The following is a 20,809-nucleotide window of genomic DNA, read 5'->3' on the forward strand; positions in this document are numbered from 1 at the left end:
CAATCTGTGTCCCCAACTGATGGGAGTCCTCACTCCCCAGGTCAGAGAAGGTGGAGTCTACGGGCCCTGGATCTTAGGGGCGGCCGGTTTAGTTTGCAGCGATGCAGGGTCAAGGAGAGGCAAATACGCAGGGGGCTGGTCGGTGACCTTTATTGCGCTATTCCGAGGCCTGCGCGGGCCGGCCTTGGAAGATTTACTGTGGGAACGTCGGGCGGCCCGGCCCCCCTTTCTACTCCCGGCGCCACTGGCCTTCTCCGCTCCCTTGTGCCGGCCGCGTTTAGCCCTCCAAGGGGCCCGAGGGCCTGAGGCTGGACCCAGAACGGTTGGGAGCTCCGCAAGGGCCCGGAAGCACCAGGTGGGTGTGAGCGTGAGCCTAGGACTTCCTCGAACGACTGCGCTTCTTGCTGCGGGATTCAATTAATTTCTGGGAACGGAACTTCAGCGCCGCACGGGCCGCCACGTTGCTCTCTTCATCCTCACTCTCATCATCATCTGCGGAGGGCAGTGAGGGGATCCGGGTTCCCATTCTTGGCTCAGATTTCTCTTCCCCGATTTTACCGCCCCTCCCCCCCCCCCCTTGGCCCCAGGCCCGGCCTCGGACCACTTTTCGTTGCCCGGCTTGGGCCCCCAGCTCCGCCCCTTTTCCCTGACCGTACTGACCGAAGAACTTGTCCTTGCGACTGGCAAGGGGCAGAGCGATGCGGGTGTTGTACCGGGGCAGCCTTCCCTCCAGGATGGAGTAGAACTGGAGGGAGGGAGGGAGAGGGACAAAAGAGAGTGGGCAGGGTAGAGGCTACAGGGAAGTTCTGTACCCCGCCCCTTCCTCACCCCATTCCAAGATGTACCCTGATTCCACAGGAGACCTCTGCCCACCCCTCCGGTTTAGTTTTACTCGGGCCCAGCCGAATTATGCGTTCCGAGATACCCAACCCCGCCCCTGGTCCCTGGGGTCCCGCCCCTTGATCCCCGCACACGCAAGCCCCAGCCCTGCCCAGTGGCCTCCCGGTCCCTCTGGAAGGTCTCCCGGCCCCTCAGACCTCACACGTTGCCCCTGAAACTCATTCCCGGCCCATAGGCCTCCTCCCTAGTCTCCCAAGGGGTGTCCCCGGCTCCCTGGTTTTCCGCCCCAGCCCCTGCATCCTCAGCCCCGCCCCCTGGCTGAACCGGCACCTCGCGGTTGGCGAGGTGGTGCAGCATCGCGGCAACGTCCTGGCTCTCGAGTTGCGCCTGCAACTTCAGCAGCTTTTCTTCCACGACGCCCAGCAGGGCTGGCAGATAGTCATCTGCCTTGGGATCCAGCACCTTTCTGGCGAACCTGCCGGCGTCCTGAGGCCGGGGGCGGAGCCGAGTCAGCCCGGGGGCGGGGGCGGGGGGCTTCCCCCCTCCAGAACCAGACTTTTGAAGGTGAGGGACCACCAAACAGGGGTGGTACTATCTCCCCTGTGCGGCGGGACCTCTGTTGTCAAGGGGCCAAGCAGGTGAAGGGAGAGCCTCTGAACTCCAGAGGAAAACAACTGGTGGAGCGAGGGGTTTTAGTGGGAGAAGGGAGTATTAACTCGGGAGAAGCCAGAAGAAATGGGACTCTGCTTCCGGCAGGCTGGGGCTTCCCCTGTCTCAGGCCGCCCAAGCATCGCAGTGGGGTCTCTGGGGTTTGGGGTGCGGAGGCAAGGTGGGACTTTCCGGTGAAGCCGGGACAGGCTCTCTGAAGTCCTGAGCCTCTTGAGAAGTAAGGGGTTTCTCCGCAGGGACAGGGGTTGGGGACTCTGAGCAGTGGGGGAGGTCTCCCCCTGGAGGCAGGCCTCTGACATCCCGGGCAGGGCGTAGGGTGGGTCCCCTGTAGGCTCCCCTGAGGAGGGGTGGGAACCCCAGCCTCTTGGGCTGTGGGAGGCTGTGGGCCGAGCTTCCTGCGGGTGAGGCCTACCACGGAGATGCGTTTCATTTTGCCCGCCAGGTGTTCAAGGCCTTCCCTGGTCATCTGCATGGACTGAATTGTGTGTTCCAGCTTATCCTGGGCCTCGGTGCGCCGCTGCTCTTCAGCCTCCAGGCGCTCCTGCAACTCAGCCTGCAGCTTCTGCTCGCTACAGGCGATGGGGAGGTCGCCGCTGGAGCCCCTTGGAGCCCCGGGGCCCCCATTCTCTCCCTTGGGCACCGGGGCCTCACCTCACCAGCGTGGCCTCCCCCGAGTACTTAAGGCCTTCGAACTCTTGCTGCAACCGCTGCTTCTCTTGCTTCAGCGTCAGCAGCCTCTGCTTGTTCTTGCTCTTGAGCGCCTCCAAATGCGTGAAGGTGTCGCCCTGTGCCAGGAACCGCCTCACCACCGCCTGCAGGCCGCCCAGCTCTAGTCAGAGGCAGGGCCCCGGGCAGGCTTGGGTGCACCCCCTCCTCCTTTCCCCTGGGCACGCGGGACAGATGGCCTAAGCTGGTGGCTTCTGCGCAGCGATGCTTCTGGACTCTGTGAGCTAGACTCAGAGCTGCCTGGAGGGTGGGCAGTCCCCAACACACAATTTTTGTGGGGCCCTCGTCTCTATACGGAATTTGAATCAGGTAAAACCAGCGTGTGGTGCAGGGCAGCAGAGAACAGAGTTGCTTTCCAAAATCAACCTGCCATCCGTGTTAGGCCTGTGAATCTCGCCCAACCCAGTGAGGAAGCATGGCCAATCTCCGGAGCTATCTGCCCATCAGGTCGATTTCTGGAAAGTTGCCTGGTCACAGTGCCCCAGATGACCCCATAGGTCGGGGTTGCCCTATGGGAGGAGTAGCGAGTGGGAGAGTGTCCAAAGGGGAGAGACTGAACTGGGGTCCAGTGGGACCGGTATCCACCGGCGGGAAACATAGGGTTTAGCAAATTTCAAGGAAAATGCTGCAAAGCATAGGCCCCAGGGCAGGGGCCCAGCTTGCCAAGGGTCTGAGAGTGGCACTGGGCAGTCAGTCTACCGTGCCCCGGACCATGTTACAGACACTGGAGACACAGGAGAGACCAAACTCACAGTTCTCACAGAGCTGACATGCCAAAGAAGTTAGTGCTAGCCTGAGAGCAAACAGGAGGGGAAATGGTGGCGAGTGTAGACAGCTCGAGGGGGTTTTGCTTGTGAGGAGCGGCAGGAAAACGGGGCGGTAACTGGAGGAGGAAGGAGTGTCTTTTAAGTAGAGGGCAGGCTTGTGTGCTGAGGAACTGGGCCAGCAGAAAGGGGCGGCTGGGTGTGCTGGCTTCACTGGCCTGGGCTCAGTTCGAGCGTGACTGCAGGGCGGGGAGGGTTGCGGGCAGCGGGCAGCACTCACGTGGGTATCGGCCACGCCGGCGGCGTCCTTGACCTTGCCGAAAAGCACCTCCATCTGGTACATGCTCCAGCGCTGCTTCAGCGTCTCCTCCTTGGCGCGCAGTCTTTCCTGGGTCAGATCTTCGGACTGCAGCAGCACGTGCTCGCGCTGGGTCTGCGCGCAGGTCGAGGTCAGGGCTGGGGCTAGCGCTCAGACAAGGATTTAGGGCCCAGGCCCGAGAGGAGTTTCGGGACGGGGGCCCGGGAGGGGGCGGGGCCAGGAGTGCGGGAAAGGGCGGGCCGGGGACCCGCAGCCTCAGAGGCAGGGCAAAGAGGCGGGGTCAGGAGCGGGGGCGGGGCCTGTGAGGAGGGGGCGGGCTAGCAGGCAGGCTCAGCTTTCGGAGTGGGGGGTATGCGGACGGGGAAGGATGGGGAAGACCCGCGAGTTAGGGGCCGTCCGGAGGTTCTCCAGACGGGGCGATCAGGTGGAGGGAGGGCGAGGTCAGGGATGTGGGAGCGGCGCTGGCATCCAGTGGAGGTGGGGGCGGAGTCAGGACCCGTGTGGCGTAGGGCCGGGTCCAGGGTGTGGGCCAACAGTCAGGGTGTGGCTGGAACCGGGCGGGGCCACGTCGGCCCCGCCCCGCCCCCCTGGACACGCCCACCTTGCGCTCCAAGCGTTGGTTCTGCAGCTTCCTCTCCTCCGCGCGCTTCTTGCACTCGGATATGTGGCACTCACGCTTCTTGCGCTCTCGGAACACGGACTCCTCCAAACGCTGCAGCTGATACTGGAGAAACGACAGGGGCACAGCAGGACAAGCTGGGACCTCCCAGGGACCCGGGAGGTAGGTGGGAGGGGCTCGAGGACAGCTGGGGTTCCGATTCTGCGCCCCAGGAGACCGTGGCGCCGGGGCAGGATCCCCGGGGCCTGGCAGGCTGGCACCTTGGCCATGTCCCGGGCTTTGGACGCCTCCTGGTCCACCACCTGCAGTTCTTCTAGTTGACGTTTTGTCTTCACCACCTCGGCCTCCATGAATTTCAGCCGGTTTTCCAAGTGAAGGCTCTCCTCCTGGGGGGTGGGGGGGTGGGACAGGCCTGTGACCGCCGTCCCTGGGCAGGCTGGCCCTCCCACTTGCCTCCACCCTCCCCCCCCCCCCCAGACGTCCTGGTCCCTACCTGGAGATGGGCCTTGAGCTGCAGGTATACTCTGGTGATGTGTTCGGCCTCTTCCGCCTTCATCCGGGCCTTCTCCAGGCGGTTCTCCAGGTTCCGCAAGGTCTAGAGGGAAGCAAGGATGGGCTGAGTCCCCTCGCCTCTCCAGTTCTCCCCAGGATCCCCCCCCCCGCCCCGCCCCCTGCATCTCAACAGCCTCACCTTGGCCACCTCCGTGTTGCCACTTCGCGCCTCTGCCCGCTCCAGCTCGCGTAGGCTGTACTGCAGACAGAGCTCATCCAGCAACTTCTGCTGCAAACCCACCTGGTGCCGCAGGGCGTCCAGCTGCTTCACCTTCTCTCTCAGCTGGTGCTCCAGGTACTCCAGGGCCTGCTGGGGGGAGGGGGGGCGCCGAGAGCGGGAGCCTGAACCCTCCCACCTAACCCTCCCTCTCTTCTCCCAGATTTTGTTTCGCATCTCCCGGCCTCAGCAGCATCTGACCTGGTTGATCCCCTCTCCCCGCCCATTGTCTTCTTTGGTGGCTGTCAGGACCCCCGCTCCCCAGTTTGCCACGCCGGCTGTCTGTCGCTTCTGCATTTCCTTGGCCTTGGGAGAGACAGCCTCGCCTCTGTTCACACCCACCCCCTCGACGATCCTATCCAGTCTCAGGGTTTTATTTTTTATTTTAGAGACAGAGAGGGCGAGCTTGGCGGGGGGGGGGGGGGGGGGGTGGGGGGGGGTGGAAAGAGAAAGAGAGAGAGAGAGAGAGAGAGAGAGAGAGGGAGAAACTTAAGTAGACTCCATGCTCAGCATGGAACCCGATGCGGGGATCAACACCACGACCCTGAAATCACAACCTGAGCTGAAATCAAGACTCGGTCGCTCAACTGACTGAGCCACCCAGGTGCTCTCAGTCTCAGGGTTTTAAAGGTCACCTATACACTGAAGACTCTCTCCCTCCTCCCCCGCTGTACAGGCTCATATGCCCATATTTATACTGCCTTCCAGGCATCTCCACCGGCATCTCAAAACCATCATGACCAAAATCGAGTACATCATTTCCCTCCAAATCTGCCCTTCTTGAATCTTCTCCCTTTCGGCTCATGGTAGCTTCATCCTTCCAGCGGCTCAAGTCCAAAAGCTTGATGTCATCCTGTTCTTTTCTTCCATCCCACCTACGTCCAGCTTGTTAGCAATGCTTTGTTTTGTTTCAAAGGTTTTCCCAGAGATCTCTCTTTCTCCCTATTTCCACCACTTTTGTCTCAGGGCAGCCAACACCGTCTTCACCTGGATGACCTCCATCCGGCTTCCACTCCTGCATCCCCACAGCCCATTTTCCTCTTCTGTGATTCTTCATAAAACCTGCACCCTTCATCCTGGCCAGCAAAGCCTCCTGCAGGGTTCAGCCCCTGCTGACTCTCTTTTAAAAGTTTCTTTATTGAGAGAGAGAGAGAGAGAGAGAGAGAACGAGTGGGGGAGGGCAGGGGGAGAGAGAGAGAGAGGGAAAGAATCCTAGGCAGGCTCCGTGCTGACAGATGTGGGGCTCGACCCCCTGAACCATGAGATCAGGACCTGAGCCGCAATCAAGAGTTGGACGCTCAACCGACTGAGCCACCCAGGCACCCCCCTGCTGACTCTCTTGACCTCATCTCCTACAGAGCCCCACTCCCTCCTTCCCATGCAGCCACACTAGCTGCCTTGTTTCGACCTCAGGGACTTTGTGCTTACTGTTCCCTCTGCCTGGAGCATTTTCCCCACATCATTACCTGCCTGTCTCACTCTCTGGTCAAATATCACCTTCTTAGAGAGAGGGAGCTTTGCTGACTCCCACCCCCCAATCTAAAGTGCAAACCCCTGGCCCTATCCATCTCTAATAAGCCACTCTGTTTTGTTTTATTCATTTCTCCTGTCACTACTGGAAGTTATTTTGTTTCTTTCTTTCTTTCTTTTCTTTCTTTCTTTCTCTTTCTTTCTTTCTTTCTTCTTCCTTCCTTCCTTCCTTCCTTCTTCCTTCCTTCCTTCCTTTCTTCTTTCTTCCTTCCTTCCTTCCTTCCTTCCTTTCTTCTTCCTTCCTTCCTTCCTTTCTTCTTTCTTTCTTCCTTCCTTCCTTCCTTCCTTCCTTCCTTTCTTCTTCCTTCCTTCCTTCCTTCCTTCCTTCCTTTCTCCTTCCTTCCTTCCTTTCTTCTTCCTTCCTTCCTTCCTTCCTTCCTTCCTTCCTTCCTTCCTTCCCCACTATGATATGAAGTTTTGGGGAGTGGAAGTTTGGTCTGGTTTTTTTTTGACTGCATAGTCCCCAGTACCTAAAACCATGCCTAGCACATGGTCGGTGTGGGATAAAGATTAATTGAGCCAATAACTAAATGCCAGCCGGTGTGGAGAAAGGATAGAAGAGGGTGAGACGGGAGGCAGGGAGTCCAGCGGGGAGGGGACACGAGCTGGAAATGAAGGCAGATGGTCTGTGGAGTGGGGTGGGACAAACCTGGCCTGTCCTGTTCTTCAGGTATGGCTTCTCTGACTTCCACTCCCGAATCAATGCCTGGACCATTTTCTCATCTCCCTGCAAGAAGGGGAGCTCAGTCACCACACACCCAGCCCACCTGCCCCTCGGGGTGCCGCCCTGCCTCTTGGAACCCTCTCGTCCACTTCGGCAGCCTCACCTGGAGCAGGTCCGCCAAATGCAGGCGCAGCGTCCTGGTCTCCTCGTGGAGCTGGGCGATGGTCTTCTGATTTTTCTTGATGGTCCACTGGGTGCTCTCATAAAAGGCCTTCCGGTCACCCTCTGAGTCATGTGAGGTACACAGTCAGTGTCACAGGGGGTGGAGGGCTTCCCAGAGGGAAGCCCTTCCTCTTCTTATCGACTTAATATTGTAACTAGACTTCAGTTGGAGCTCTTATTCTATGTTGGATGCTGGACAAAGAACTTTCCGAGTACAAATACCGTATGTCAATAGGTATGTATCCATATGCATATCATACCCATTTTAAAAGAGTTTTTATTTACTTAGAGAAAGAAAGAGAGGGAGAATGAGCGGGGCGGGGGGCAGAGAGAGAGGGGGAGAGAGAGAATCCCAGGCAGGCCCTGAACTGTCAGCATGGAGCCTGAAGCCGAACGGTGAGATCATGACCTGAGCTGAAACCATGTGTCATGTGCCTGACTGACTGAGCCACCCAGGTGCCCCCCATATCATACCCATTTACAGATGAGAAGAATGAGGCTCAGGCTTATTAGATTGTTCAAGGTTACAGAAAGTCGGATTCCAGAGCCCATTCCTTCAACTACCGTGCAAGATAACCTTCTAATAATAACAAAACGATAATGCTAATGGTGTATGTCAGGATTCTCCGACCTTGGCACGACTGACATTTGGGGTGGATAATTATTTGTTTTGAGCTGTCCCATGAACTGTCAGGTGTTGGGCAGTATCCCTAGCCTCTACCCACTAAATGCCAGTAGCACCCCCCTCCCAACAATGTGACAACCAAAAATGTCCCCAGACATTGCCAAATGTCCATTTGGGAGCAAAATAGCCCTCTTCCATTGAAAAACATTGGTTTACACTTTAGAGTGTTTTACTAATGTGCCAGGCACTGTCCTAAGCACGTTATACATTTCAACTATCTGGGGTGCTGTACTCTCACTATCCCCATTTTACTAACAGAGAAACTGAGACCTATTAGGTTACTCACAGTCCCCCAAGATCAAACAGCATGCGCAGAGCCTAGATTTGAACCCAGAAAATCTGGCTCTAGAATCTATGTTCTTCACCACCCCGTGCGTGATGGGAGTTGAAATTACCCAAAAGTATGAACCACAGTCCAGCTGGTTCTGGGCCCAGGGAAGATTTTATAAGAGGGATGAGGAAAACCACGAACGAGTACGGATTTTTGCCTCCAGAAGCTGGTCACCTGGATGAATGCCGGGGAAAGGCCCTTGTCACACCGTGCCTGGTCGAAGGGCTGGGTGGACACTGTTGACTCCTGATTCTTGGTGTCCTTTCGAGCCATCTTACCTAACACTTGTATCTTCTTTTGTAACTCTGCCACCTGCGCGTTCACAGTGGACGTCCCCCCGCCGGTGTAGAGGGGTCCCGCCTTGGAAAGGAGTGGGAGCCAGGCGTGGGCAGCGCCCTTGCCTTGGGGGTGGCGGTGCTTGGCCCGAGTCGGACTTCTCTTGACTTTGGAGGAGGTCGAAGCCTGGTCCTGAGCATGCAGGACGTTGGTTGACGCACCCCAGCACAGGGGAGACGTCATGACTAGGTTGGGGCCTAGAGCCCCTGGAGATTTTAAGGTGGCAACCAGCAATCGCCCCTGTCTGAGATCCGTCGTCGACGCGAGTTCCTCAGGCTCAGGGAGAATGCACTTTCTGACTGCTTGGCGCGGCCTCGCAGCATCTCCCGGTTGCTAGGTAACCTCCGTCCCCTCCTCCTTCCAGCGCTCCCATGGAAACCGCCCGCGTTCCATACCACCACTCTCATTGGCTAGCGCTGCACAGAGGGGCGGCCCAATAGGGGGCTGGCAAAGCCGCGCCTCAGGATATTGGGGGGAGGGTACTTTGGGGTCACGTGCTTACTTTTTTTTTTTTTTTTTTAAGATTTGATTTGATTTTTAAGTAACCTGTATACCCAACGTGGGGCTCCTACCCACAGCTCTGATATCAAGAGTCGCAAGCTCCACAGACCGAGCCAGCCCCATGTTTTTGTTTTTTTCAATCCCCCTGTCCACCACTCCGCGGACATTGGAGAGCATTTTTCAGGAACCTTCTTTTCCGGCTGCAGAATCTGCCACTCCCAAGATGGAGGCATCTTGTGCCGCCATTAAGCGGGAATCGTCAGAACGATCCCCTCGAAGACTTCAGAGTCCTATTCAAGATGGCCGCCTGTGTTCCAGCCCATCCCCTCCTCCACTAGCCACTCCCAACATGGCACCCTCGAGTCGCCGTTCCGAGGCGCGCGGCCTGATGTCGGAAGTGACGAGTCCTACACATTTCCGCTTTCTTTTTTCGGGAGGAACAGTCGGCTGCAGAGCCGGGGGGCGCGGTGGATATTGACCTTTGCCCCGGCCTCGTGTAGGTGGTGAACTAGCGCGGGGGGGGGCTCACCCCAATTTCTTACTGGGGGCAGCCGGAGGGTGTGCGTCGGTAGAGAGGGAGACTGTTAACCCCTTCGGCCTACTGGCGGGAATTGGAGAGCTCACCACCCCCTCCAACTGTGAGCGGAGGTTCTGAGCCTCCCACTACTGATAAAAGCAAAGTGAGACTCCCTCTGGCTCAGATTGGGGAGCCCTCACCCCCCTATCGGAAGCACATTGAGCCCCCATTGCCCGGAAGCGATGGAGGAATCCAATTGGCTGGAGGAAGAGGTAACTTCCTCTGGCTGGAAGTAGCCCTCTCCCACTGACCTGCCGTCCCTTTCTTGTCGCAGCGTGGGGGAACAGCACATCTCCCCGCAGCCGGCTTCCTCCTCCTCCCCCCCGCCGAACCAGTTTCCGGCCTGCGAGCTTCCGGCGAGATGTTACTGTTGCTGTTGCTGCTGCCCCTGTGCTGGGCCGTGGAGGTCAAGCGACCCCGGGGCGTCTCCCTCACCAGTGAGTCAGCCGCTGGAGGTGGCAGTAGGGTGTGGGAGGGCCCGACTTGAGCCTTCTGCCTCAGTTTCCTGGCCTCTGGGTAGGGAAGGTGGCAATGCTCAGTTGCCGGGTGGGGGGCAGAGGTGCCATTCGACCGAGAGGGCTTCTTCTGGCCCTGGGCTGAGCCCCTTACCCCCGTCCCCAGACCATCACTTCTACGACGAGTCCAAGCCTTTCACTTGCCTGGATGGCTCTGCCACCATCCCTTTTGATCAGGTCAACGATGACTACTGTGACTGCAGGGATGGCTCAGATGAGCCAGGTGAGTTGTTTTTTTTTCATTCGTTCATTCATTCATTCATTCATTCATTCGCTCCTGTGTTGTTTGAGTGCCTGGGAAATACCAGGCCATGTGGTGGTGACCAAGACAGACCCAGCCCTGCCCTCACGTGGCTCCCTGTTGAGTGGAGGAAAGCAGGCACTTAGAAGCAAGTGGTTTGTGGTTTGGCAAGGAGGGCCACCGCCCCCGTGGGAGCCCAGAGAGGCCCCCACCCAGCCCGAGGGTCAGAAAGTGAGGTCTCAACTGAATCCCCAAGTGTGCGGACAGTGGAGGTGCCAATATTCGGGGATGGGAGAGCAGGTGGGGTCCAGGGGCGGACAAAGAAATGGAGGCAAGGGACGGCGGTTGGCATGGCCCTGTTCAGAGCGCCCCGCACGGAGAGGCGGGAGGGGGCATGGGGGGGGGGGGTTATTTCAGGCCCTGAGTGTGGGGCTGCCCTTCCTTCCCTTCCTCGGCATCGGTCACGCTCTCACGTTTCACGTGCTGTCCACGTGCACGTGGGTCGGGGGGGCGGGGGTCTGCCTGCGGGTGGATGCGGCATGCTGGCCCTGAGCACGCCCCGAAAACTCTCCCTTCCTCCCGCAGGTACCGCCGCCTGCCCCAATGGCAGTTTCCACTGCACCAACACTGGCTACAAGCCTCTGTACATCTCCTCCCGATGGGTCAACGATGGAGTTTGCGGTGAGTGAGATCACCCCCCGGGAGTTGGGGGGGGCGGGGAGGGAGGAAGGAGGAGCCACCGCCAGGTCCGATTGAGTCCCCGCTTCTGCTCTCAGACTGCTGTGACGGTACAGATGAATACAACAGCGGGATCGTCTGTGAGAATACGTGCAAGTACGTGGGTGGCACCCCCTGCTGCCTGGACCTGGCCTCACCCCCGGCCAGGGAACCAAGCCCCTCTCTTTCCTGCTTTCGTGTATCTGTACCACGCGTCTCCTGAACGAACGCTACATTGCCACATGACCTCGGGCCCAGAAGCAGGTGCAGTTGTTTCCCTGTTCAACAGATGAGGAGAGTCCAGTGTAGAATGAAAAAAGTGACTTCCCCGGGTGTTCCTGTAGCTGGGAGATTTCCGAGCCAGGACTCGAACCCAGGCTCGGTCCAGTGCGGGACTCCGCAGGACCTGAAACCTGAAATGCCCACAGGCAGGTGGCCTAAACCGCAGAAGCCAGCTGAGTATGAGGCCGTAGGGAGTGGCAGGCGTTATGGCTTCTAAAGGGACAGTTGCCCCTTGACTCCTGTCAGTTGAGGGCAGATGGCCAAGCTACATTCGTTTTTCGGAGAAGCTGGAAGTCCCAGTACTTCTGTAAACTCACCTGATGGACGATCTTTTAAGTACGGGCTGAGTCAGGTGCAACACAGTTAGCGATCTTTTTGTCTGGGAATCTGTGATTTCAGTGCTTTTCTTTCTCTTTTGGGAGCCGACTTCTAGCCCCACGGCCCAGCATTCCCCAGCCCCTTCCCTAGATCCCTAGAGTGGCTGAGGCTCTGACCACTGTGTTCCCTCCCAAGGACCACTGTGTTCCCTCCCAAGGCTTCTCTCTGAAGCCAAGAGAGCCTGGGAAAGCGGGGGAGGAGGGTTTGCCTTTTATGTTCCCAATGGAGAGGGGGGCCAGGGAGCAGCAGATAGGGGGCTGGGCCCTTTTGGAAGAAGCAGACCTGGTGAGCCCTAAGGGCGTCCTTAGTGGTGCCTGTGTGTCCCCTGCCCCGCAGAGAGAAGGGCCGTAAGGAGAGAGAGACTCTACAGCAGATGGCAGAGGTCACCCGAGAGGGGTTCCGCTTGAAGAAGATTCTTATTGAAGACTGGAAGAAGGCTCGGGAGGAGAAGCAGGTGAGGGACCCCTTGGGGCCGACCCAGGACCATCTGGGCCCTGAGGCCTGGAGCCATGGGCTGGCGAGGCTGGGTTGGATTGACTCCCGCCCCTGACTGGCGGAGTCCCGGGGCCAGTGACCGTCTGTCCGCTGGGTGTTTAGCCATCGGTGAAGCCATTCCCAAGTGCTGGTCAGTACAGGTGTCCACCAGGGCCTCGGGCGGCAGGCTGACGTGGGCTCAGAGGAGCGCCCCTCCTGCTTTTTAGAACAGGAGCGACGCCTCTCTGCATCCTGGTTCCGTGGTACCATCATCTGTAAGATGAGGCCGGTGACCATGTGACCTCCCGGTTCTGGGGGAGGACTCAGGACATTGTCCGAGCAGCCGGGTTGGTTCAATAGGGTGAGTGCCGCGGGGACTGGAGGAAACTGTGTCCCCGGGCATGTGTCTCTTCCTACCCTGCCTGCCACCCCCTTGGCTGTTAGATGGGTCAGAATCCTCCCCCTGCTCCCGGACTCCTGCCAGACCGCACAAGGGCTTCAGCTGTATTTTGCTGCCCAGGGAAGGTTCCAGGTCTTTCTCATCTCCGTGCCCTGGCCAGTGAGGTCCCTCCCGAGTTTGGGGTGGGGAGGGCAGCGGAGTCCTTTCTGAGTTCAGGGGCGAGTGGGGGCGCCATGCAGTGAGGTTGGCTCCAAGTGACCTTTGCCCTCCTGGGGCAGTAGGAGGATCCTGGAAGCAGGCCCGGCTGAGGTGTTGGCCGAGGTCTGAGGAGGAAAATGATCCCGTGGGGGCTTGGGCTAAGACCCTTCAGCTTGGGGCCCCATCCACGCAGCACACTCGTTCCTTCTCAGAATGTCCACAGAGGCCCAGGATGTGCCGTGTCCTGGGCATGAGATTGGAAGCAGACCTGGAACTCCCTCAAGGGCAGGTCGTCCAAGAAAAAGGGACATTTGGGGCTATGAGGCATAGAGGAGAAGACTCGTGCCCGACTCGTCTCCCTCCTCCCCCCGTTGTGGGGGCAGGAAGCAGGGAAGGCCCGAGGAGGAGGAGGAGGAGGAGGAGGAGGCCTCTATCTAAAGTGAAGTCAATAGGGTCATACAGAGTTGGCCACACAGAGCGCTCTGGACGGAGGGAAAGCACGTGTGACGGATTGGAGGCAGAGAGCATTTGGGGCCGTCTAACTGTTGTTGGGGTAGCCGTGGGCAGATGCCGCAGAGGTGGGCCCGGTGATACGGGACCTCGGGGGCTACGTTGGGGTGTTCGGGTCTCTCTCCGGCGAGCCGTGGGGAGCCACGCGAAGGGGGAGATCCAGGGAGGTGTGTGTGGGGGCCAGGTCGCCTGTGACCGCCGTGTGGTGTGGCGGTAGGGGGGGCGGCGCTCGGGAGGAGGAAGGCAGCACGCAAGGGGAGGTGGAGCGTCGTGTCTTTGGCCCACGCAGGAGAAGCTCGCCGAGCTGCAGGCCGGAAAGAAGTCCCTGGAGGACGAGGTGGAGGTGCTGCGAATGGCGAAGGAGGAGGCTGAGAAGCCAGAGAAGGAGGCCAAGGACCGGCACCAGAAGCGGTGGGAAGGTGCGTCATGGGGTGGCCACGGCTGGCCCGTGTCTCCTGCCCGGGAAGAGCCTGGGCCCGGGAGACTGTTGCTCGTTACCGTTATCTGCTGTTTCTTGCGTCTACCAGCCTTTTTTTTTTTTTTTTTTTTCATTTACTTATTTTGAGAGAGAGAGAGCACACGCCCGCGCATACGTGAGCAGGGGAGGGGCAGAGAGGGAGAGAGAGAATCCCAAGCAGCTCCGTGCTGTCAGCGCAGAGCCCGATGCGGGGCTCAGCCCCACAAACCTGACCTGAGCCGGGATCGAGAGTCAGGTGCTCAACCAGCCGAGCCACGCAGGCGCCCCGTGCGTCTACCGACTTTTGATCGTGGTGCCTCTGCTCCCCACGCACCTCGTTGTCTTTGCCTATCAGTCACCGGATTTGAAACTCGTTTGTAGGGATCATTTGCAGCTCAGCAGAAGTGATTGTGTTCTGGGAGGAGAGGTTTTTCTTTCTGCCAGCCACGTGGGGACACTACCTTTGGTGTGGGGGGAGGGGGTCTCCCGAGTCCAGATCGAAGGCTGGAGATCCCTCTCGGGCAGGGTGAGCCGAGGTGTGAGCACAGGCTAGGTGATTTCTGGTCCAGTCTCTCCTTAAGGGGATGGCCCTGAGGGGTCACAGCTTAGTTACCCCTTAATGGGGCGGGGGCGGCTCTCCTCCCCACCTGGGGCTTTGATTTCGCTCTCCCTGTGTCCCATGTTCTCATCCAGACAGACATCCCCATTTGCCAGGAGCTTCGTGCTCTTTTCCCTTCCTGAGTTGTTCTTCGTCCCGGCAATCTATGTCACCTTGGTTGCTTGGAGGTGGTTTTTTATGCTTTGTCCAGCACTTTCTCGCCTGTGGTGGGTTGTGCTGCCATTATGGGAAGTCAGAAGCCTTGGCCCCGGTTCTCACAGTCTGTCTGTCCAGTGGGGGTCACGCTGTGGCAGCAGATAGTGGGGGGGGGGGGGGGACAGGAGGCCACACCGGACCAGTTGAAGGGCATAGCATTGCTGGAAGGACTTGGAAGCGTGGCCCTAGCTGCTCATAGGGCTGGTAACCAGGAGTCGGGCAGCCTGACTCTGAGTCCACACTGATGGTTCCCATCTCCCCGACTGCATTCTCTGTCCGTCTGTCTGCCCTGGCTGCTCATAGTCAGTAATCCGGGAGTTCCGCCAGCCAGCATTGGTGGAGTGGCTGCTACGTGCCAGGCACACCGCAGGTGCCGGTGAGTTCAGCACCGAACAAGATGGAGAAAGCTGCTGCCTGCTGAGGGGAGGAGTGAGCCAGGCAGGGGGCACAGGTGCAAAGGTCCTGAGGCAGCATCGTGTCTGGTTTCTAAGGAGCAGCTAGGAGGCCCTGTGGCTGGAGGGAATGAATGAGAGTGTGGAGGGAGACCAGGGCAGGGCCTTGGGGACCATGGAGAGGGCTTTTACCCCAAGTGAGGTGGGAGCCGTAGAGCATTCAGAGCAGCGGAGGAACAGAAGCCAGGAAACCAGGGAGGAGCTGATCGCGTTCGTGCAGGCGAGCGAAGAGGGGCTGGGCCGGAGTGGGGGGCGCGGGGGTGGAGAGAAGTGGGCAGGTTCTGGATACGACCTGAAGGCAGACTGGAGCCGTTGTGCCCCGCCTGGGGCAGGTGAACAGGGAGGCCTCCCGTCCAGAATCCTCGTGGCGTCTGCGGACTCCCTTTTTCCTCCCCTCAGCACGGGCTGTTTCTGCCCCCAGCCCCTGGCTTCCCCCATCCGCTGCTCTTGGGAGACCCTGGGCTTTGTTATCTCCCCTCTTTCCCGGGCAGTCTCCAGCTAGAAGCACGCTCAGGCTCTGTTGGTCAAATGGCTGTCCCCAAGCCCTGCCTTCCTCTCCCTGCTGTGACGTCGGGGAGTCTCTTCCCCGCAATCTGATGGAAGCTGACCTTGCTGCACCTTTGTGCGTTTCTGCCCCTGGCTCTGCCCTTTGCCGGCCCGGTAACCGTGGGCGGGTCCCTTCGTCCAGCCTCACGTGTGAGAGGGACACAGTGCCAGCCTGGTCTGCTGGGACACTGCGGGGTCTCCGGGGGGGACCCACGGCGTGGCAGAGGAGACGCCTCTTGCCCGGCTAGAGAGGGCTGAGTTGAGGCCTGGTATACAGTACGAGCTTAGTAATCGCAGCTGCGTTGTGGCCTCTCTCCCTCCCCCCGGCCTACGTGGGGGTGAGGCCTGCAGGGGAGGCACTGTCGGAGCAGAGGCACAGCTGTGGCCCCTTGTCCAGCGTCCGCCCACCGGCCGCAGCCCAGTTCCTGCTCTGGTGGGGCTGGCTTTCCCTTTTCCTGGGACACTCCCTGCCACCCCCCACCCCCATAAGCCTTCCTGGCTTGGCCACACCCCACCCCGGAGCCCAGCTGCAGCCCAGTGGGCCTGGTGGGGTGCGCCGGCTGCTTCTCGAGGGGGCCTCCCGGACACGGGAAGCCTACGCCTGGTCTCCCCCCTGCCCTTGTGCGGTCTGCCAGCCCCTTCTTGTCGGGGCAGGGCAGGTCTCGGGGTGGCGAGTGACAGAGCTGGTCCCTCCACAGAGCAGCAGGCTGCTTCCAAGGCCCAGCGGGAACAGGAGCTGGCAGCCAGTGCCTTCCAGGAGCTGGACGACGATATGGATGGGTTGTGAGTCTGCCTGGCCTGTCCCGGATCCGGGGCTCCCTCTTCCCACCTCCCCCCTACCCCGCGCCCCAGCCCCACCTCCCCTTCGAGTCCTCAGCTAGTCCCAGGTTATTTCTGAACGAGCCTCTGCTCGCTCAGGTATAAAGTGGGTCCAGGAAAACCTTGAGGGTAGGAGGTGAAGGAAACTACCCCCTCGAGGAGCCAGGCGAGGTGACTGGGGGTCCCATTACTTTTCCCAAGTCTATTCTGTGGCCTGGGACTCTGACGAAAGCCAGACCCCTTCCAGTCCCACTGTGCCCCTGAACTTGCTGGCCGGCCCCAGGCTAACGGCTGAGTGGAGGGTGGGCTGCTGGGAAGAGGGAGTCTGTCTCTCCTGGGAGCCCCTGGAGGGTTGTGGGGTCCTCAGGATGGGGTAGGAGATGGGGGACTGGGCCCCACTCTGACCCCAAGGCCAGAGCTCACCCTCTCCCACCTTGTGCTGCGCTCCCCACCTTTGAGGTCCTAAAACGAGTTCTGGGGAGGGGTCCTGGTTGGGGGGTTAGCAGGTAGCTGGCCCAGAGCCAGTGGGCCTCACCCCTCCGTTGGCCTCTGCCCGCACCCCTGCAGGGTCTCAGTCGCTGAGCTGCAGACCCATCCAGAGCTGGACACGGATGGTGATGGGGCCCTGTCCGAAGGGGAGGCTCAGGTATCTCTTCCTCCTCCTCGTCCTGGGACTTCCGGAGGGCATTGCCCTAGGGTGACCTCAGGGCCGGGAGGCCGGGGGAAGGGGGGGACAGGCTGGCTAAGGACTGTCCCCAGGGCCCCACCTGACCTTGCCTGCATGAGGCAAGAGGGTAGCGGCCCTGCTTTCCTCCCTGTCCTTTGGGACCTGGTGGCACCACACGGGGGCCACGGGGGCATCTGGTTAGGAAAGAGCCCCATGGTGCTTCCCCAAGTGTGTGTATGCACTCTGCCCCCCTAGCACGCGGGTCATGGCTCCCTGGCCTAGCCGGGTCTGGATCCCTGTTGCTGGGTCCTTCCCTGCCTTGCCTGGGCCTCTGCCTCTCCCTGAGGGCCCAGCGGCCTCGGGCACTTGTGTTCTGTAGCCCCCTCTCCCTCTCTGTCCCTCGGTTTCTCTCCCTGGCCTCTCCGGCCCTCACCCCCACCCGCCCCCCTCCTCTGGGTCCCCTCCTCTTTCCCTCGGGCCGGTGCTGCCCCCTTCAGCCTGTTCCACTACAGCCGGCCCGGCCCGGGCCTGGCCATGGGTGGTCAGGGCCCATCCGTGCCTGGCACCGTGGCCTGAGGCCCCCCTCGAGAGTGCCTGGGGCACAGGGGGACACGCGGAAGCCCTGACGTTGACAACACCCCCGACACGCACACAGGCCCTTCTTGGGGGAGACATTCAAAGTGACCCTGCTGCCTTCTATGACCGCGTCTGGGCTGCCGTCAGGGACAAGTACCGGCCTGAGGTCAGTGGGGGTAGGAGAGGGGATGCGGCACCCCCTCCCTGCCCAGTCTCCCCGCCGTTCCACCCCGCCCCACCCCCCACCCCCCCCCGACCAGTGCCTCACAAAGGAACTGCCTCTGGTTCTGGCGCAGGGCCACCCTGGCCAGCTGGGTGACCCAAGCACCCTCCGTGGAGGCCCCCCCCACACAGCTAATCTGTCCCTCCCTCCAGGCCCCTTGGGAGGGGTGGAGTCACCGAGGCCGCCCACTGGGTGATGGTGTGAGCTGGGACCTGAGCCCCCGGGAAGTAGGGGGTGGACGGCCGTGTCCGTGGCACGATTACCCGCACCCCCACCAGGCGCTGCCCACCAGCCCCCCGCCCGCACCTTCGGAGCCTGACCTGACAGAGCCCAAGGAGGAGCGGCCTCCGGTGCCCTCACCACCCATGGAAGAGGAGGAAGAGGAGGAGGAGGAAGAAGAGACAGAGGAGGAAGAAGAGGACGAAGAGGAGGAAGAAGATTCCCAGGTGCAGGGGGAGCAGCCCAAGGTGTGTGTTTGGGGGAGAAGGGGGGTGACTGGGCGGGGGCCGGGTCACTCGCTGACTCTGCCCCTCCCCCAGGAGGCCCCGCCCCCACTGGTGCCCCCGCAGCCTGCAGCCAGCCCTCCCGGAGAGGACAAAATGCCACCCTACGACGAGCAGACGCAGGCCTTCATTGATGGTGAGGGCTGGGCAGGGGAGGGAGGGGACCGTGTCCAAACCTGTGCCCCCACGACCTGTACCTGCAGGGGCCCGTGAAGCTGGCCTCACTTGGTTCCCAAGGTGGGCTCGCATTGGCCCTGAGCAAGCCTGGCGGGGGGCGGGGGGGGGGGGGGTTGGGCCATCCTGGAGGGGGCATCTGGAACTGGAGAAACCATCGCCACCCCTGTCAGCCCCAGGGGCCCTCTCCTGCCTCTCCGGGCTGCGGCTTGTTTGTGTCGTCCGACGGGTGAGGAGCCAGCTAGGCCCCGAGAGTGCTGGCCCCGCTCCCTCAGGGGTTGAGAGCCTGGGCAGCGGGGTGGGGTCTGCTGGCAGGAGCGGGTGTATCTGCGGCCCCCCCTCCCTCTTCTTCCCGGATGGGGCCTGGGGCATCTCTGACCTCCCCCCCACACTGCCCATCCCCTCCAGCCGCCCAGGAGGCCCGCAACAAGTTTGAGGACGCCGAGCGGTCCTTGAGGGACATGCAGGAGTCCATCAGGTAAGGGGGGCGGGGTCTGGCTACAGCAGGGCCGGGTTTCCAAGGCCTTCGAGCTCCCCAGAGGAGGTGTAATGGGAAGTTGCCCAGGCAACCTCTGCTGAGTAGTGGCTCCTGCAGGGAGGGTCCCCAGACGGTCCAGCCCCCGAGTGGCAGCGGGCTGCCGGAGTGGGCCTTCCCGTGCTGTCCTGAATGCGGCTGTGGCGCACCCGGCTGCCCCTTACCTGCTTGGCCTCCCCTTCCAGGAACTTGGAGCAGGAGATTTCCTTTGACTTTGGCCCCAACGGAGAGTTCGCCTACCTGTACAGCCAGTGCTACGAGCTCACCACCAATGAGTGCGCCCCCCCTGACCCCCCCCCAGGCCAGCGGGGTGGGAGGCGGGGCCTGGGCCAGGACCCAGGGGAGTGGGGGGGGGGCTGCCTTAAGGGCGGTCAGTGGAGTTTGGGGCGTCGGTGTGGGCACGTTGAGGAGGCAGGGGCCCTGTGTCCCCTGCCCACCACCCCCTTCCTGTGACAGGTATGTCTACCGGCTCTGCCCCTTCAAGCTCGTCTCACAGAAGCCCAAACTCGGCGGCTCCCCCACCAGCCTCGGGTGAGTGGGCTCAGACTGGGCTCCCTCTCCCCGGCCCCCGCCCCCCCCGCCCCCCCCCTCCCCCCCGCACTGAGCCTGCCCCGCTCTCCCACAGCACCTGGGGCTCATGGGCTGGCCCCGACCACGACAAGTTCAGCGCCATGAAGTACGAGCAGGGGACGGGCTGCTGGCAGGGCCCCAACCGCTCCACCACTGTGAGTGCCCGAGGGGCTTTGGGGGGTGCCGCGGGGGCCCTATCCCGTCCGATCCCACCCGAGCCCCTTCCCCCCCGCCCCAGGTGCGCCTGCTGTGTGGCAAGGAGACGGTGGTGACCAGCACCACGGAGCCCAGTCGCTGCGAGTACCTCATGGAGCTGATGACGCCGGCCGCCTGCCCGGAGCCACCGCCCGAACAGCCCACCGAAGGCGACCACGACGAGCTCTAGCCCTCCTGGGCGCGGAGGTGCGCAGGGAGCGGGGGCGCGGCCGGGCGCCAGGAACACAGACCCGGGTGGCCGCCGCTTCTCTCCCCGCCCTCCACCCCTCCAGCCCCCTCTCTCACAGCCCCCTCTCTCTCACTCGATCTCTCTCTGGTTCCAGAACCTCAAGGCATGAAAATAGCCCCAGCGGCGCCGACCACCCGCCTGCTCCTCAGTCACGGACCAGGGCCCGCCCCTCCGGTCTCCTGGTCCTCACGGTGGGGCCAGAAACCGTGCGGAGCTTTGTGCCCTGCTCTCGGGGGGCGGGCAGGGCACGGCCACGTTCCCAGGCCCCGGCGGCCTCCAGGGGTGGAGTAGAGGAGTTCGCCCTCCGTGGGTGCCCCCCTACCCTGCCCAGGGTGTCTGCCTCCCTCCTCGTGGGGACGAGTGGCTTGACCTGTGACCTCAAAACAATAAACGTGATCCCCCAACCAGGCCGCGTCTGTCTTGCTTTGCCCCGGTCTGGAACGGACCCCTGGGACGGGCAGAGGGCGGAAGGCGGGGCCGGCTCCGCAGTTAGGGTCTCACCAGCCCCCGATTCTTATCTGAGATGCCCCATCTCTGCGATGGCAGCGAAGCCCAGCACCACAGGACAGACGGACCCTGGGCCACGCCCATCTGGGTTTCTGCCTGGGCCAGTTTCCCACCCACCCCACCCGAGTCACGTGTGTCCTGGGGAGGCCCAGGGGCTCCAGATGAGAGCTGGGCCCAGAGAGGGACGGTAGCCTAGGAATGGCCACGTAGTCAGGGCACATGCTTCTAACGCTCCCCTCCCACCCACCCGCACA

General features: G+C 61.2%; 2 protein-coding genes across 4 annotated transcripts; one reads left to right on the forward strand and one right to left on the reverse strand.

The window, feature by feature from the left end:
• Window positions 1-134: 134 nt before the first annotated feature.
• Window positions 135-8,987, reverse strand: ODAD3 (outer dynein arm docking complex subunit 3). Of its 2 annotated transcripts, none has more exons than XM_042928498.1 (13): window positions 8,417-8,987; window positions 7,064-7,185; window positions 6,886-6,963; window positions 4,629-4,796; window positions 4,431-4,532; window positions 4,198-4,323; window positions 3,920-4,042; window positions 3,280-3,432; window positions 2,161-2,321; window positions 1,922-2,078; window positions 1,171-1,326; window positions 661-745; window positions 135-492 (listed from the first exon to the last, which is right to left on the reverse strand). In XM_042928498.1, exons 1-13 carry the CDS (start codon window positions 8,655-8,657, stop codon window positions 374-376), a joined length of 1,791 nt encoding a protein of 596 aa, XP_042784432.1. In that variant the 5' UTR covers window positions 8,658-8,987; the 3' UTR covers window positions 135-373. The 2 variants fall into 2 exon arrangements, with proteins under 2 accessions (XP_042784432.1, XP_042784431.1); XM_042928497.1 differs by having other exon boundaries at window positions 4,629-4,799; window positions 8,417-8,986.
• A 377-nt stretch (window positions 8,988-9,364) lies between these two features.
• PRKCSH (protein kinase C substrate 80K-H) lies at window positions 9,365-20,455 on the forward strand. Of its 2 annotated transcripts, none has more exons than XM_042928499.1 (18): window positions 9,365-9,471; window positions 9,827-9,989; window positions 10,174-10,290; window positions 10,894-10,989; window positions 11,085-11,142; window positions 12,022-12,139; window positions 13,557-13,686; window positions 16,235-16,319; window positions 16,923-17,001; window positions 17,678-17,764; window positions 18,100-18,288; window positions 18,361-18,460; window positions 18,907-18,976; window positions 19,219-19,308; window positions 19,490-19,564; window positions 19,659-19,758; window positions 19,842-20,005; window positions 20,143-20,455. In XM_042928499.1, the coding sequence occupies exons 2-17, from the start codon at window positions 9,914-9,916 to the stop codon at window positions 19,986-19,988; spliced, it is 1,617 nt and encodes a 538-aa protein (XP_042784433.1). In that variant the 5' UTR covers window positions 9,365-9,471; window positions 9,827-9,913; the 3' UTR covers window positions 19,989-20,005; window positions 20,143-20,455. The 2 variants fall into 2 exon arrangements, with proteins under 2 accessions (XP_042784433.1, XP_042784434.1); XM_042928500.1 differs by having other exon boundaries at window positions 18,100-18,267.
• Window positions 20,456-20,809: the final 354 nt, after the last annotated feature.

Source organism: Panthera leo, chromosome A2 (assembly GCF_018350215.1).
Source record: "Panthera leo isolate Ple1 chromosome A2, P.leo_Ple1_pat1.1, whole genome shotgun sequence".
Lineage (NCBI taxonomy): Eukaryota > Metazoa > Chordata > Mammalia > Carnivora > Felidae > Panthera > Panthera leo.